An 18,699-nucleotide genomic window follows, 5' to 3' on the forward strand; every position below is an offset into this window, starting at 1 on the left:
ACCATAGGGCGGCGCGGCCAAGGAGGGGCCCGCGCCGGCCTATGGTGTGGAGCCCCCGTGCCTCCTCCGACTCTGCCCTTTCGCCTACTTAAACTCTCCGTCGCGAAAACCCTATTACCGAGAGCCACGATACGGAAAAAGTTCCGCAGACGCCGCCGCCGCCAATCCCATCTCGGGGATTCAGGAGATCGCCTCCGCACCTCGCCGGAGAGGGGAATCATCACCGGAGGGCTCTACATCACCATGCCCGCCTCCGGACCGATGCGTGAGTAGTTCATCCTTGGACTATGGGTCCATAGCAAGTAGCTAGATGGTTGTCTTCTCCTCTTGTGCTATCATGTTTAGATCTTCCGAGCTGCCTATCATGATCAAGATCATCTATTTGTAATGCTACATGTTGTGTTTGTTGGGATCCGATGAATATTGAATACTATGTCAAGTTGATTATCAATCTATCATATATGTGTTGTTTATGTTCTTGCATGCTCTCCGTTGCTAGTAGAGGCTCGGCCAAGTTGATACTTGTGACTCCAAGAGGGAGTATTTATGCTCGATAGTGGGTTCATGCCTCCATTGAATCCGGGACAATGGACGTAAAAGTTCTAAGGTTGTGGATGTGTCGTTGCCACTAGGGATAAAACATCAATGCTTTGTCTAAGGATATTTGTGTTGATTACATTACGCACCATACTTAATGCAATTGTTTGTTGTTTGCAACTTAATACTGGAAGGGGTGTGTATGCTAACCCGAAGGTGGACTTTTTAGGCATAGATGCATGCTGGATAGCGGTCTATGTACTTTATCGTAATGCCCTGATTAAATCTCATAGTAGTCATCATGATATATGTATGTGCATCTCTATTTGTCAATTGCCCAACCGTAATTTGTTCACCCAACATGCTAGTTATCTTATTGGAGAGACACCACTAGTGAACTCGTGGACCCCGGTCCATTCTTTTACATCCGAAATACAATCAACCGCAATCTTTGTTCTCTCGTTGTTTTCTACAAGCAAACATCATTCTCCACACCATACGTTTAATCCTTTGTTTTCAGCAAGCCGGTGAGATTGACAACCTCACTGTTAAGTTGGGGCAAAGTATTGTGATTGTGTTGTGCAGGTTCCACGTTGGCGTCGGAATCCCTCGTGTTACGCCGCACTACACTCCTTCACCAACAACCTTCACGTGACCTTCATCTCCTACTGGTTCGATAACCTTGGTTTCTTTCTGAGGGAAAACTTGATGTTGTACGCATCACACCTTCCTCTTGGGGTTCCCAACGGACGTGTGCTTCACGCGTTATCAAGCTCTTTTTCTAGCACCGTTGCCGGGGAGATCAAGACACGCTGCAAGGGGAGTCTCTCACATCCAATCTCTTTACTTTGTTATTGTCTTGCTTTACTTTATTTTATTTCCTGTTTTGTTTGCTTCTTTATATAAAAAACACAAAAAATTTAGTTGCTTTACTTTATTTAATTTGTCTTGTTTGCTTTCTCTATATCAAAAACACAAAAAATTAGTTACTTGCATTTACTTTATTCGCCTTTTGTTTATTTCATCATGCTTCATCCTAAGTTCACTTTGAAAAATATATCGGTAGGAAGTGGGTCTATCATTGGAAAAGATAATATAGAAGAATTTTTCACTCATGTTAGTAAGGCTGAAGATTTTGAAGATAGATCCTTGGTAGAACTTGCTCCTAATTATGAAATTGCTATCGCCTCTTTAGTGCACATGTTGGAAGCTAGATTTGTTAATCTTAATCCAATAATGCAACATATGTTTCTTACACTTGGTGATATGGAAGAAGGAGAGAAGAAAGATTTTGTTTTAGAAACCCTTCTTAAAGAATTTGGTGATGTAGCTAGAGAAGCTATGAAAGTTTTTATTCGACATAAAATGCTCGGGTGTTTTACCAATTTTGCAAGAATCCTTGAAAAGAGGGAAAAGGATAGGCTAAAATATATTAATAAAACCAACTATGAGGGGGAGATGAAAATACCAATACCTCATAAACTCATGGGAATGCATGAGGCACTAGAAAAGAATTTTGCTTGGATTGTTCCTAAAAATTTATTTGAGGAGGATAGTAAGCCTAAAGGTAATGAAAAAGGAGTTTCTTACATAGATAAGATACAATGCATAGTTGAGAAAACTCCAAATTCCTCTGTTGATGCTTCTTTTCTTGATAATACTTGATTCACACTTTCTGCGCCTAGCTGAAAGGCGTTAAAGAAAAGCGCTTATGGGAGACAACCCATTATTTTACTTCTGCACTTTTGTTTTATATTTGAGTCTTGAAAGTTGTTACTACTGTAGTAACCTCTCCTTATCTTTACTTTATTGCATTGTTGTGCCAAGTAAAGTCTCTAATAGTAAAGTTGATACTAGATTTGGATTGCTGCAGACAGAAACGTATTTCTACCCGTCAAGAATTTGCGTAGATCTCTCTCGTAGAAGAATCAAAAAAATCTGCCAATTTACGTGCGTGATCCTCAGATATGTACGCAACTTTCATTAGTTTTGAGATTTTTCATCTGAGCCTGTTAAGTACCTCTTAAAAATTCGTCTTTACGGATGGTTCTGTTTTGACAGATTCTGCCTTTTATTTCGCATTGCCTCTTTTGCTATGTTGAATGGATTTCTTTGTTCCATTAACTTTCAGTAGCTTTGGGCAATGTCCAGAAGTTTCTAAGAATGATTATGTCACCTCTGAATATGTAAATTTTTGATTATGCACTAACCCTCTAATGAGTTTGTTTTGAGTTTGGTGTGGAGGAAGTTTTCCCGGATCAAGAGAGGAGGATGATACAATATGATCAAGAAGAGTGAAAAGTCTAAGCTTGGGGATGCCCCCGTGGTTCATCCCTACATATTTCAAGAAGACTCAAGCATCTAAGCTTGGGGATGCCCAAGGCATCCCCTTCTTCATCGACAACTTATCAAGTCACCTCTAGTGAAACTATATTTTTATTCCGTCACATCTTATGTGCTTTACTTGGAGCGTCTGTTTGCTTTTATTTTTGTTTTTGTTTGAATAAACTCGGATCCTAGCATTCTTTGTGGGGGAGAAAGACACGCTCCGCTGTTTCATATGAACACTGGTGTTCTTAGCATTACTTTTAATGTTCATGGCGAAGGTTGAAACTGCTTCGTTCATTGTTATTTGGTTGGAAACATAAAATGCTTCATGTGGTAATTGGTATATTGTCTTGAATAATTTGATACTTGGCAATTGTTGTGCTCAAATAGATCATGTTTAAGCTCTTGCATCATGTACTTTGCACCTATTAATGAAGAACTACCATAGAGCTTGTTGAAATTTGGTTTGCATGATTGGTCTCTCTAAAGTCTAGATATTTTCTCGGTGAAGTGTTTGAACAACAAGGAAGACAAGTGTAGAGTCTTATAATGCTTGCAATATGTTCTTATGTAAGTTTTGTCTGTACCGGTTCATACTTGTGTTTGCTTCAAACAACCTTGCTATCCAAAGCCTTGTACTGAGAGGGAATACTTCTCGTGCATCCAAAACCTTGAGCCAAAACCTATGCCATTTGTGTCCACCATACCTACCTACTATGTGGTATTTCTCTGTCATTCCAAAGTAAATTACTTGAGTGCTACCTTTAAAATTTCATTCCTTGTCTTTGCAATATATAGCTCATGGGAAAATAGCTTAAAAACTATTGTGGTAAAGAATATGTAGCTTATGTATCTTATTTCTTATAAGTTGCTTGTTGAGCGGTAACCATGTTTCTGGGGACGTCATCAACTGTTACACCTTTGTTGAATATCATGTGAGTTGCTATGCATGTTCATCTTGTCTGAAGTAAGGGCGATTTATGATGATCAAATGGTTTGAGTATGCATATTGTTAGAGAAGAACATTGGGCCGCTAACTAAAGCCATGAATCATGGTGGAAGTTTCAGTTTGGACATCAATCCTCAATCTCTTATGAGAATATTATCTCGTTGTTGAATGCTTATGCATTAAAGAGGAGTCCATTATCTCGTTTTCTATGTTGTCCCGGTATGGATGTCCTTAGTTGAGATCTATCAAAAACGAGAAATCAAATGTGATTTATCTCCTTGGACCTTTGTACAGAGCGCATAGAGGTACCCCTTTGTGACACTTGGTTGAAACATATGTTATGCAATGATAATCCATGTAAATCCAAGCTAATTAGGACAAGGTGCGAGCACTATTGGTATTCTATGCATGAGGCTTGCAACTTAAGGATGTCTTATGCATAACACATATGAATTATTACTACCGTTGACAAAATTGTTTCTATGTTTTCAAAATAAAAGCTCTAGCACAAAAATAGTAATCCATCCTTCCCTCTGCGAAGGGCCATTCTTCTACTTTATGTTGAGTCAGCTTACCTACTTCTTTCTATCTTAGAAGCAAACACTTGTGTCAACTGTGTGCATTGATTCATACATACTTGCTTATTTGCATTCATCATATTACTTTGTGTTGACAATTATCCATGAGATATACATGTTGAAGTTGAAAGAAACCGCTGAAACTTATATCTTCCTTTGTGTTGCTTCAAAACTTTCTACTAAGAATTTATTGCTTTATGAGTTAACTCCTATGCAAGTCTTATTGATGCTTGTCTTGAAAGTACTATTCAAGAAAAGTCTTTGCTATATGATCCAGCTTGTTTAATCATTGTCTTTACCATTGCTTCGAATCACTTCATTCATTTCATATGCTTTACAATAGTATTGATCAAGATTATGATAGCAGCATGTCACTTCAGAAATTATCCTTGTTATCGTTTACCTACTCAAGGCGAGTAGGAACTAAGCTTGGGGATGCTTGATACGTCTCAAACGTATCCATAATTTCTTATGTTCCATGCTAGTTTTATGACAATACTCACATGTTTTATATACACTTTACATCATTTATATGCATTTTCCGGCACTAACCTATTAACGAGATGCCGAAGCGCCAGTTCCTGTTTTGTACTGTTTTTGGTTTCAGAAATCCTACACGGGAAATATTCTAGGAATTGGACGAAACGAACGCCCAGGGTCTTATTTTTCCACGGAGCTTCCAGAAGACCGAAGAGGATACGAAGTGGGGCCACGAGGCGCCCTAACCATAGGGCGGCGCGGCCAAGGAGGGGCCCCGCGTCGGGCTATGGTGTGGGGCCCCCGTGCCTCCTCCGACTCTGCCCTTCCGCCTACTTAAACTCTCCGTCGCGAAAACCCTATTACCGAGAGCCACGATACGGAAAAAGTTCCAGAGAAGTCGCCGCCGCCAATCCCGTCTCGGGGGATTTAGGAGATCGCCTCCGGCACCCTGCCGGAGAGGGGAATCATCACCGGAGGGCTCTACATCACCATGCCCGCCTCCGGACCGATGCGTGAGTAGTTCATCCTTGGACTATGGGTCCATAGCAGTAGCTAGATGGTTGTCTTCTCCTCTTGTGCTATCATGTTTAGATCTTCTGAGCTGCCTATCATGATCAAGATCATCTATTTGTAATGCTACATGTTGTGTTTGTTGGGATCCGATGAATATTGAATGCTATGTCAAGTTGATTATCAATCTATCATATATGTGTTGTTTATGTTCTTGCATGCTCTCCGTTGCTAGTAGAGGCTCTGGCCAAGTTGATACTTGTGACTCCAAGAGGGAGTATTTATGCTCGATAGTGGGTTCATGCCTCCATTGAATCTCGGGACGATGTGATGAAAGTTCTAAGGTTGTGGATGTGTCGTTGCCACTAGGGATAAAACATCAATGCTTTGTCTAAGGATATTTGTGTTGATTACATTACGCACCATACTTAATGCAATTGTCCGTTGTTTGCAACTTAATACTGGAAGGGGTGCGGATGCTAACCCGAAGGTGGACTTTTTAGGCATAGATGCATGCTGGATAGCGGTCTATGTACTTTATCGTAATGCCCTGATTAAATCTCATAGTAGTCATCATGATATATGTATGTGCATCTCTATTTGTCAATTGCCCAACTGTAATTTGTTCACCCAACATGCTAGTTATCTTATTGGAGAGACACCACTAGTGAACTGTGGACCCCGGTCCATTCTTTTACATCTGAAATACAATCAACTGCAATCTCTGTTCTCTGTTGTTTTCTACAAGCAAACATCATTCTCCACACCATACGTTTAATCCTTTGTTTTCAGCAAGCCGATGAGATTGACAACCTCACTGTTAAGTTGGGGCAAAGTATTGTGATTGTGTTGTGCAGGTTCCACGTTGGCGCCGGAATCCTCGGTGTTGCGCTGCACTACACTCCTTCACCAACAACCTTCACGTGGCATTCATCTCCTACTGGTTCGATAACCTTGGTTTCTTTCTGAGGGAAAACTTGCTGCTGTACGCATCACACCTTCCTCTTGGGGTTCCCAACGGACGTGTGCTTCACACATTATCAGATTCCATCAACCCTAAGCCTCAAAAGGTGGGCATTGCCGAGGAGCACCCTCGTCAGCTAACATGAGGGCACTCCCTGCCATCTTTAGTTCAACATAAATGAATTAGAGTACTAACTTTTTTAATGGCATTATCTTGAAAAACGAGGATCGTTCATGTCACTATTTCGTTGAAACAAAACCTACAGCAGCAAGCCGAAGGCAATCTCTAGCCCAAATAGTTCCGAGCCCAAATTCTTCAAACATACCAAAGTAAAAGTGAGAAAAGTTTTGCTCACCCCGATGTCTAGAACAAGACAAAGCGGTGCAAATTAAACTCGAACTAGCCTCACGATATCACAGACTTTGGACATAGAAGGCAAAACAAATACTATGAAAGCCTAAGAAGGAGACTAAGTACCTTTCCATCATCCCCAGCTTCCAATCAACCGATGATCACACATGAACTCCATCCACTTCCTTCGGGTGCTCCTTTAGATAGGCTTCAGAAGCACAACCATCAAGTTGAGAAGAGGTGTCTTCCAGGTTGATATATAGCCAAAGGAGGTGTAGCTCCCTCCGGCATCAGCAACAACAGGTTTTTTATTTTTCTGATTAGGATTGCCTCAAACTGGTCTACTAGCTCCCGGGCTCTGGTCTTTGAAAGGAACATTCAGATCCGCATGTAAGACGAGAATTAGCCCCCAAACCTCGCTTCATAGATATCCAAGTTTTGCAGTTAAAGACCAGCTTGTTCCCGTTATTTCATATGCTCCAAACAATAGCAGCTGAAATCATATTGAGCTGCATAAATTTCTTATTGCATAACCAGTTTGGGGCCAAAGAGATGAAATCTGTAATCATCACATTATAGACCACAAAGACATGTAACTATAATAATTTAGAAACTAAGAAGTCAAAGAACAAATGATTAACCGACTCTATCTCTTTAAAAAGAGTGCATTCCAAAAGTTTCAGAATGCCCCTTTTCCTCGAGAGTCCCTAGTTAGAATTATTTGGGGGAGAATAACCACAAGAAATTTTGAATCCTCAGAGGTATCTTAAGATCCCAAACAGCATGCAAATAAATGGGTTGGACCCTCTAAAATTAAAAATGGCATAAAGAGACTTAGAAGAACAAATTCTTTTAAAATCATATTTCCAAATTAATTGATCCTCTGAGTCATTAAACAAAATACTACTAGCAATATCTACAATCTTCATCCACTGCTCCATCATGTGGTCAGCAGAAGTTCTTCTGAAGTCACATCTCAACTAATGTACATCCCAAAGGGAAGCAAACAGTTTGAGTTTGCTGATTTGAAACAAAATACCAATATTGGTTGGCAAGGGCACATAGCAAACCACGCGCCCTCACAAAACAAACTCATCCACCACTACCTATTTTTCATTTATATTCAAATTTAACTGCTCTTGAGGCCCACATCAAACCCGTCCAAAACACGGAAGAGTTTGTGTCGTGACAACAAAGGGTATTTGGGTTTCTTGTACTATAATTAGCATCTAGAACTCTCTTCCACAAGCTACCATCGAGCATGATCGTATATTTTCACCCAAGTAACCATTAAACATAAATTTAAATCCTATAAATTGGATATTCCCAAATTAAACCACCATATTCTTTTTTCATACGAATGGAAGGCCAATTAGCCAGGTGGATTTTTCTATGTCCTTCCTCATCACTCCACATATAGTTAGATGTCTGAGTATTAATCAAATTAAGTGAACATTTAGGAAATTTTTGTTAGGGAGATATATAGATGATTTCATGAACATGTAAAATCTTGTTAAAAAATACATCATATATAGGGATACAAAAAAATGATTTTTTTTTGCTTAAGTAGGCATTAGAGTTTCTTTTTTAGTATTCACATTTATCATTTTTGTTAAGGTCTGGTATGAACCATGGTAAACATCCATAGGCACTTGTAAACTTTATCCAGAATTTTGTGATGTAAATAGTTAAATTTTTCAACAACAAAAAATTGGGCCACATGTTTCCTAGGCTCTCTGAGATTTCCGTACTTGAAACTGAACTACACCCTTTGATCCATAATAAGTGTCGTGGTTTTAGTTTAAATTTTAACTAAAATCGCAGCACTTAGTATGAATTCGTAGGAAGTATTAAACTTGCAACATCCAAAAAAAACCTAAATTATCAATATTATACTGTACTATATATGCCCTTTAATATCATAAAAGATGGATATTTTCTCATATATCTGATCAAAATTTATGTTTTGAAATAAGCTGTGCACTAGATAGCTAATCGGTGGATGTTTACTCGATTGCGACACAGCAGACAGCGCACGATAACCCTTCTGCAGTCTTCTCTCTCCTCAGCAGCAGCAGTCTCCTTCCCTGTCCAGCCCCGTCAATACCTTCTTCGTCGCCGCCCGAACAACGGCGGCGGCGGCGGCGGCAGCAGTCTTCGTCTGCTCTCTCCCCAACCAGGTCAAATCTACCCCTCATCTCCTCACCTTACCCTAGCATCCGCACGGGACACGGATCCAACCCCTCGCCCCTCCCCTCTGCTAATGGGAATTTGGATCTAGAACCCTAGTCCTCTTCTGCCGAAGCGCACGCGGCGCGGCGGTGATACTGGCGATGGAGGTATATACAATCCCCGCCGCCAACATTTATGCGGTATACGCAAAAGGATAACGTTCCTGCGCAACTTTGTGTGATACTTGCGCTTTTGTTTCAGGTGGCCAAGTCCCCAAATCTGGAACAGTCGGGTGTTCAAATGGATGGCGAGCTACCGACGCTTGCAGCGGATAATCACATTGAGCAAGTGACAGGAGCTGTTCCCACAGCCAATCCCAGAGGAGTAAGATTACTTGAAACCTTCGTCGTCGAGACTTGGAATTCTGTATAACTTTGGTAAACTGTGTTTGGTTCCAGGTTGTCATGACAGGAAAGGTTGCGAAATCCAACAATTCAGGGAAGATCGCAGAGAACCCCACAAACAAGAGAGTGATATATATTGTAGCTGGCGATGATGGTTCCCATGTACCCACCTTGCGCCAAGTAAAGCTGCATGGAGAAAAGGTGCTTGAACACTTTCTTTTTCCGCCTGTGTATCTATCAGTGGATAATGTAGTGTTAGTGTAGCAAATAGGCGATACAGTTACCACAAAGGCGCCGACACATTGTGAAATACTGTGCCTCACACATACTTGTATTACAGGCCACTAAGAGTGACGCAAAAACTATAGCAGCCGCTGCACGCAACTTGTTTGAGGTATTTCAAGCCTGTGCTTTTTTTACCTTTCCTTCTTAGAATGACTTAATGTCTGGTATTAACTTGAAAGAAATACACAGGGCGCTGCTGGCAAACAACCAGTGAGACGAGGAACAGTACACCTGAGCAGTGATATTTGTCAGGTTTGGAAGCTAAACAAAATATAAGTAGTATTCCTATGTAATATGACATACTACTTATAGTAGGTTAACACAAATTTTGCACTTCATGCAGGAACAATCAACAGAGGTCATTGATGAAGATGCAGAAAGGATATCGGCAGTTAAATTCGAGAAAAGTACCAACTCCGTGGACCATTCACTGCAGAATGCTCAAGAGCAAAATGTGTTGCATGATGTTATGGAAATAAATGAAACATCTAGCAGCGATACAAGCAGTGAAAGCGACTTAGACAGCAGCTCAGGCAGTGAGTCAGAAAAAGAAACAGGGAGGTTCTTCTATCCTAGTCCTGAGGTACTGGATATTGCAAAGCAACCAGAGGTTGGAATGAAATTCCCAACCCTCGAATATGCACACGAGTTCTATAACACATATGCTCTCCAAACTGGTTTTGTGGCAGTTAGGGGAAGAAATTACAAGAGACAGAAGTTTCAGCTAGACTGCAACAGGAGTGGCAAAGGAAGGCTAGTTGACAACCCTAACAGGCAGAGGAAGAGGAAAAGAAATATTATACAGAAGACAAATTGCCAAGCAAAGGTGATAGTGAAGCTTGTTAATGGACAATGGGAGCTCACAGCAGTTCAGAATGAGCATAACCATCCTTTATGTCCAAGCCCTTCGTTTGCTAAATTCTTACTGAGCAAAAAACACATGTCAGCTGAAGAAAGGTCATTTTCAAGAGTTCTTCAACAAAGTAGGGTACCTCCCAAAAAAATTATGAAGATTATAAAAAGAATGAGAGGAAGCTTTGGGAAAATACCATCAGAAGAAAAACAGGCAGGCAATGTGCAGACTGCAGAACAACGGAGAAAAGCAAACTCAGATGTTGAGAAAACATTGAACCGCTTCATGGAATTGCAGCTCCGGGACCCCTGTTTTTTCTACACTATGCAAAAAGATGGAGACAACATAGTTAGGAGTATTTTCTGGACTAATGCAAGGTCAAGGATGGATTATGAGACCTTTGGTGATTTCATATCATTTGATACCACCTGTAGCACAAATAGGCACAATATGCCTTTCACTCCTATCGTTGGTATAAATAACTATGGAAGAACAATCGTGTTAGGATGTGCCTTGCTGCAAGATCAGAGAGCTGAAACCTACAAATGGATGTTACATACTTTTTTGCAAGAGATGGGAGGTAACATGCCAAGAGTAATCATAACAAACCAGGATGAAGACATGGCAAAAGCAATTGCAGAGGTCATGCCACAAGTGAGGCACCGGTTTTGCAAATGGGATGTAATGGGGAAAGCACAGGAAAAGCTAGCAGCATTGGCAGCAAGGGGCAACATAAAAGGAGAGCTGGATAACTTAGTTGACAATTCACTGATAGAAACAGAATTTGAAGAAGGATGGAGTGCACTCATCGAGAGATATGATGCAAGTGAAAATGAGTACCTACAATTCATGTGGCAAACAAGGAAAAAGTGGGCGCCTGTTTATTTCAGAGAAGATTTCTATCCTTTTATCGCGTCAGCTGGAGGTAGCCAGGGGACAATCTCATTATTCAAAGGGAATGTGCTTCCCAAGGATAGAATAGAGAAGTTCATAGAAAAATATGAGGAGATTCAAGATATGATAATAAAAATGGATGAGGAAGATGGATTACAATCTGGAACAGAACCTTCATGCTTCTCATTGCAGCCAATAGAAAGGCATGCAGCACATATTTACACAAGGCAAATATTTCTGAAAGTGCAGAAGGAACTGCTTCATTCTACAGCATTCAAAGTGCAGGAGATACAAAGGGATGCTTCGTATAGACTGGACAAGGTTTTCAATTATGAGAACCCAGAGTATGATAGAAATTCATTCGAAGTGCTAGTTGAACCTGGCACCAATGTATTCAATTGCCAATGCGCGAAATTTTCCAGGGATGGAATACTGTGCTGCCACATATTCAGACTTCTCACACAGTTTGGAATCTGTGAAATACCAGAAAAATACATAGTGCCCAGATGGACTGACAAGTATGATGAACAGCTAAAACAGTACAAGGAAAAATGCTTGGAGATACAACAGTCAGATAATACAATGAGATATGCAATGTTAATGAGTAAAGTGTCTGACATTGGCAAACAAATATGCGGTGATAGTGCAAAATGCAACATGCTCATGGTGGAGTTAGACAAGATTCAAGAAAAAATGGCAGCGATGACAGTTGAAAATCTGGAAAATAATCACTGTTAGTACATGCTGAGCTTTGGCAGCAGTGGCACAAATGTGGCTTGTAAGGTATGGTGGAGGCTTACTGTGTGGTGGCAAGGATGTTCAGTAGCAAGATGCTGTTTTGAATGCTGAAAGAGAAACCAGGAGAAGTCTGTAGATAGTTAGGGTAGTCAATCAATTAATCGTGTGCTGGCCCAGGAGGAGGACCCTGTCCACAATGTAGAATGGTTGGTAAGGTTTGTTTTGCCTAGGTAAGATAATGATAAGAGTCCATGAGAACTAGGTAGTCTTATTCATGACATGTTAACTATTCAGGTAGTGCCATCATGATTCTGTTAGCACCTGCGGTTCATGTGATCTATTCTTTTGGTCGCGCTAAATATGTTGCCTGATGCACACACAGATTCAGTATTTTTATCCAATATTTTGTTTACTGCCCTACCAGGTAGAGGTCTTTGGTTTCTTTTATACATGTTATATTTGGTGCAGGGAGCTCTGGAGCTGTCTTTCTTTTTTCATCTTGCTCGTTGATCTGTTGAACCTGTTTGCGTAGGATTTGACTCCTGCATTTTGAACTATTAACATAAACTCAAATTTCTGAATGTTCTTTTATGCTAGAATCTCAATTTGGCTCCCGCGTGCATATGCTCCCTCTACCAAAAAACATATTTCAAAGTGTTGAAAAGTTGACTAAAAATTCTACATGTACATCTCCACAATAAATGTTTGCTCGTCAAGTTTCACAAAAAAAGGATATTTTTTAGGTCTATGTAAAACAGAGGAAATTTATCTTGTGAAAAGTCTTATTTCTAGCACCGATTTTTTTTTGTCTTTTTTATACACGTCACACGACAAGCCAATTTTTTATGAAATGACTTTGTGAGCGTGTAGCACGTGAAGATGTACGTGCAAATTTTTTTTTTTTGACATTTTAAAATGTATGTAAGATGCATTTCAAAATAAAAGGAAGCATATGCTTCCATGTGCCAAACATCAATCCTTATTATGCTAAATTGAAAATGTCTATGTGCTTCTATTCCAAATCGGTTATTGTGTCTTCCAGCAGCTTATAGTCAAGGTGTATCAACGCTTATACTTGAGACTAGGCATGTTGATTAAAATGGTTAGGTTCAGATTTTCTGCAGCAGTATCAGTGGTAGAAATATGCGCTCACATTTTAAAGATATAGTAACTTCTAGGTTTGTGAAAAAAACTGATGATGATAACACACCTAGTCTTGTGGAATTAAAGGTTTTACTATTATGAAACAAATTTCCTGCACTGCTGATGAATTTTCTGTTACAGCAGATACATAACTGTGAACATTTTCCATCACTGAATATAAAAGAGCAAACGATTTTGTGGTACAGCTGATGAGTTTTCTGCTGCTTAAACTACTTGTAAGTTGCAGACTAATCATTGTGCATTGCAGTGTTGCTCTCTTCATTCATGAACTATGTGTGTGTGTGGTTAAAGTGTAACCTCTTCTTTTGCATTCTCGTTCGCATTCATATAAGTTTTGGAGCCATTGAAGTGCGCATGTAGTGGTACTGTTAGTTTAATTTGACCTGAGACGTGGGCGATGAAGATAAGCTTCGTCATCAATATCCAGCATTAGCTTCAATGTGGAAGCGAAGCACGTACACTCCTATAAATCGCTCTTACAAACTCGACCTCCACCTCGGTCTCTACCATAGATCGGTCCCCCTCCTCTGGCCGGCCTCACGGGTATCGGGAGGGGTGGGGGAACACAATTTATGGTAGAGTTTTTCATAAAAGTAGTGTTTTCAATAAAGTAGATTAGTGTTTTGGTGTTCATCTAGTATTGGCCTCAACGTCAATAGTGGTGTTGGAGGATTACAATTCTCTAGATATGTGCATCCAGATCTTGCTTCGCCATATCGGTTTTGGATCTTTTCTCATGGTAGCCGCGAGGAGTCTCCTCGCAATATTTGTCTCGGCTGCTACGTCCTCAACAATGGTGATTTGTACTCTCGGCTCCCCAGCGACGAAGACCAAGTTTTTCGGTTATTTTTCCATGGTATACTGCTGTTGGTACTCTTGCCGATGTTTTTTTTTTAAATTCACGGGGGGGGGGGGGAGGATCCCCACCTGAATTTCATTGCACTCGAAACTGTCTTAAGTCACAGAATTACATGCGGAGAGGTGGTCTCTCCATGACATGACGTCCTCTTTGAGGGAGGGGTTTTTAAAACGGTAGAGCCCGAGATAGGTCAGCTATTACATTGGAGATTGTGGTTTGAGCCGGAATTACTTGGTCTCGAAAGATGAGAGCGTTCCTTGCATCCCATATTTTCCAAAGAATGGTGAGGAGGACCGTCGGCATGTAGAGTGTGGTAGGTTCGGCGTGTGTGGTGATCGCAATATGTCTTGCCAAGTTTGCTGATGAGATAGTATCCTGTTTCTGTGCCAGATTGTATGTGCTGCTGGACAGTCAAAGAAGAGATGCTGCCTATCCGCAATGATCTATGGGCATCTAGGGCATCAGTAGGGTGTGTCCAAGATGGTCTTGTGGTGTAGACTTGTGTGGGTGTTGATTTTGTCCAGCTGAACAAGCCAGCCGAAGATCTTGACACGCCCCGGTACTCTGGACTTCCAGATTGCTGTGGTGGTGTCCTCACTATGATTGTCTTGAAGTGCAAGATATGATGCTTTTGTTGTGAACCTTTTCCCATCGTTCATGGTTCTCTCGTCCTTTTCCTGGGATAGCTGAATGACCCACAAGAAGGACAGCTGAGAGGCAAGCTTGATAGTAGCCGCCCTGGTTAGTCTATTCCTCGGTCCGTTTTGGACCCCAACTTGAAAAACATCAGAGACTAGGGCATTTGGGGTAGTGTGGTGAGAGAATAAGACATGATGTGTCTTGGCTAGTGGTTTAGGTAGGATCCATCTAGAAAAAGGTGTTGCGTCCACTTTTAACCTTGCATTGTGTGATGGCTCTTAGAGTGTCTAGATTTTTGTAAATATTCTTTCCTAAGAAGGAACTTTGAGGGCATTGGCTAAAGGGGAATGGGAGTGATATGAGATCCATAATCTCCAAGGTGTATTACAATGTTGCAGAGTTTTGTAGCTAAACTCAGAAGCAGATAAAGGTTTTGTACATCCAAATTCTTGACACTAGTCCACCTGACTGTCTAGGAGTGCAAGCCTTTTCCCATGCAACTAGACATTTTGCACCTAAGCATGCATCATCTCCTGCCTAGAAGGAAGCTCTTATTTTTCTGTTCTATTTTTTCAATAATGAGTATGCGGATTAGCAGTGATGCCATGAAATGAGTACTCTTGCCGATGTTGATTGACTACTTTAATAGTTGCGTGCGTGCACGTAGCCTTGATATTGCAGCTCAAATTAAAATTATGGGAGAACCTTCGTCAGTATTCACAGATCTACCGTTTTAGATAAGTATAAGATTGTGTCATGGAAGAAGAAAGAGTTTGAAGACCTTGAAGATTTAGTCCTTTTTTAGATTTTATTTAGTAATCTTTGAAAACAGCTCATGTATCTCTATCATGTACTATTTATTCTATGAATATATGTGGTATTGATTGTAAAAAAATAAATAAGTTAGCGGTAAGAAAATCAAAACATTAATCGAGTTAACGACCTCCGTCCCAAGGAATAAGGCGCACGCGTATTCCAAGACGAACTTTGACCATAAAAATTGAGCAACAAAATCTTGATTATATTATATGTAATTAGTATCGTTGGATTCGTATTGAAAAGCACTTTCTAATGATGTTAATTTTATACAAACAATCTTTATATATTTGAAGTAATACTTAGTCAAACGAAAAGCACGTAAAACGAGGGCGCCTTATTCCTTGAATCGGAGGTAGTACCTTTCTCCTCACGGCTCATTAGCCCATGCAAGCACCGCTGCCTTGACTTGCGATTTTTTTAATAATGCATTTTCTTTTCTTTCATTTCATGAATAATAGTTATTTTATTTTTCATAAATAAAACTGGTTCAGTAAGATTTCCCGATGCACCTTATCAGGCTAGCCTTTCTCGACTGGTCAAGTGATGAGGACATCCCAACAAACTACTACCTCCGTCATTACAACATGAAGACGATGTTGTCGTGAAGTTCAAGTCCAATGAAGTTAGGATTGGACCTATGACAAGAGCTCGTGCGAAGCTACTCAAACAACAGGTGAATTTGTTCCTAAGTGGTACCTTGATCGATGATAACTTTATACTGCCTAAGTCATGTTACTTATGTATGATCAGGTACGAAGATGGAGAAAACATCGGACAAGGAGAAGAGGAGCAGCTGGATGTGAAGCTGGACATGGAGCTGGACATGAAGATATCCCAAGGAAGCGCGAGGGAGGAGAGGGAGGCATGCGCGAGGGAGGAAGATCAAGTCCAGGCCGGTGCACAGCCCGGTCAGACCGGCCGCCACGCCGGCCTGCCCGGTCCCAGGCCCGGTCCAACCGGACCCCACGCCGGGTGCGCCCGGCGCCCACCGGATCCAGCGCTTGCGCCATCCGACGGGTGTAGTGAGCCACCCATCCCCTGCCCAGTCATGGCCCGGTCCCAGGCCCGGACCAAACCGGACCGGCCGATCCCAGGCCCGGTCGACCGCCCCCCACGCCGGCCGAGTCCGAGTCTGTCTCGACCAGATCCAATCTGGGTCAGTTTTTAATGTATCTTTTCGACCCCAGGTCGTCCTGAACCCCTATATAAGTGCCCAGGACGCCCCCAAATTAGGTTTAGACCACGTTTAAGATAAACCCTAGTTCATAGTTGATTGCTTTGCAAATCTATTGAATCTCTACACCGATCTGAATCGATTTGGTGTTTTGCTACTGAAAGTCTTGTGTGATCTGATGTTCCATTGGGAATTAGACGGTTGCAACTTACCGCTTCGTGGTCGGCGGCTACGTGCGCAAGTGTGTGGAGTTGCGAATATCTTGTAGGGTTGAGAGCTATTGCATTGGAGACAGGGATCGATCGAGAGACTCGTCAGCGCCATAGAAGTTATCATCCTCTTCATCACCGTGTTATCTCCGCTGCGTTCTTCATGTGTTCATCACATCCACCGTCGCTTACTGAGAAGATCGGGCAACCCCTTATCATCTTGGTATCAGAGCTCCGCGTTTCCTCGGTAAGTCATCCACAATCGACCCCATAGTTGAGTTGTGAGTGTTCCGTATCCAGAAGAAGCCATAAAAAGTTAGGGTTAGGGTTTGCCATAGCCTTAGATTCCACTAATTTCGAGTTTTAGTTGCTTTTTGTAGTTGTTTTTGCGTATCTTTTTCGTCCTTCTAGTAGATTGTCTAGGGTTTGTGTTTCAATATCATCTAGTTTATAGTTTTTGTTACTCCGAGTACACATATCATACAGTTTGCTTGTTTCCAACCATAGCCACAGCCTTTCGATATAAATGACTAGGAACTTCCCCAGAAGAGACTAGTTTTACCGCTCGACAGGCTGCTCATTAGGGTTTTGGTGCTTTGCATTATCTGTTGGCCGTGTTACAAGGAGTTGTGATGCAGCCCCGCCTAAGGGCGACACTACATCAAGACCAACCATTCTCCCAAGTGGACCTATGACTCGAGCTCGGGTGAAAGCCCTACATGAAAAGGTGAACTCAATCCTCTCGACGCTCAATCTTGGAACTACTTTGGATGGAATGCTACCTCATGCCGATATGCTTTGTGTTATCAGATACGAGCCCCGAGAGAAGAACGTCGCAGGAGATCCGATGCTGGACAAGGAAGGAGGAGAAGAAGAGTTCCAGCCGGAGGCCGCCACTCAGGACCGGCACTGCCGGCCTCGTCACCCCGGAGCTGCCGGCCTCGACACCCCGGCACTGCCGGCCCCTGGACACCGGCACTGCCGGCCTGCACACCCCGGCACTGCCGGCCCCTAGACGCCGGCACTGCCGGCCTCCAGACGTCGGCACTACCGGCCTCACCTGTTGAAGACGCAACGAAGACCCAGGGCCGGCACTGTCGCCCCAATGCCACCGGCACTGCCGGCCCCACCGGCACTGCCGCCCCGTGCACGCCGGCACTGCCTGCCACACCCAAGTTGACTTCATCCAGACCGTTGATTTATCATCTATGGACCAGGATACTTTCTGTAATGCCCATTTTACCCCTGTACAAATCTGGACCTATGAGTACCTCATCCCTCTCCCCAGATTTGGGTTAGACAAGATTTAGGCTTAAACTAGTTTGAGCTTTGTCTCCCTAGAACTATGTTCTTTGTATCAAGGCACTCTTGAGGGATTTCTGCTCTTCATGGATGATTCAAGGCTTCTACCTCTTTCATCTAAGTTCTAGTTGGATCTCCATCACCAATCTCTCACTTCTTAGATTCTACCCAAGGGTCTCTCTAAGAAGTGGTTCTATTGGCTTGGTCTAACCAACCAAGGGAGTAAATTGGTTTGTGTTGGGTTGTGTGTGTGTGTTCTTATTTGGATCTTGTGTTCTTCATCCTCTTCCCCCTCATTCATCCACTCACTTGGTCAAATTCGTGGGATCTGGGCACACCCTAGCCCTTAGGCCACATCAAGTTGTGTCATAAAATGCAAAAAAAAAAAAGCGAAAAGAGCTACAAGTGTTGCGTGTGATAAAAAGAAAATCCAAAAAGAAAAGTGAAGTGCTAGTAGAATCAAGTGAAGGCCTAAGTTTACTTCCCTGCA

The 18,699-nt window shown here is 41.9% G+C and overlaps 1 protein-coding gene across 1 annotated transcript; it reads left to right on the plus strand.

The window, feature by feature from the left end:
• Nucleotides 1-8,824: 8,824 nt before the first annotated feature.
• Nucleotides 8,825-12,455, plus strand: LOC124692238 (protein FAR1-RELATED SEQUENCE 5-like). The gene is made up of 6 exons (XM_047225559.1): nt 8,825-9,036; nt 9,131-9,253; nt 9,328-9,474; nt 9,614-9,667; nt 9,748-9,810; nt 9,902-12,455. The coding sequence occupies exons 1-6, from the start codon at nt 9,031-9,033 to the stop codon at nt 12,041-12,043; spliced, it is 2,535 nt and encodes an 844-aa protein (XP_047081515.1). The 5' UTR covers nt 8,825-9,030; the 3' UTR covers nt 12,044-12,455.
• Nucleotides 12,456-18,699: the final 6,244 nt, after the last annotated feature.

The sequence above is a fragment of the Lolium rigidum genome, chromosome 2, assembly GCF_022539505.1.
Source record: "Lolium rigidum isolate FL_2022 chromosome 2, APGP_CSIRO_Lrig_0.1, whole genome shotgun sequence".
NCBI classification, from domain to species: Eukaryota; Viridiplantae; Streptophyta; class Magnoliopsida; order Poales; family Poaceae; genus Lolium; species Lolium rigidum.

Excerpts from the sequence above, each read along its gene's own strand:
- LOC124692238 (XM_047225559.1), top strand. Across the intron at positions 9,475-9,613 it reads TAAAGCTGCATGGAGAAAAG|GCCACTAAGAGTGACGCAAA; the intron begins GTGCTTGAACAC and ends CTTGTATTACAG. Across the intron at positions 9,811-9,901 it reads TGAGCAGTGATATTTGTCAG|GAACAATCAACAGAGGTCAT; the intron begins GTTTGGAAGCTA and ends CACTTCATGCAG.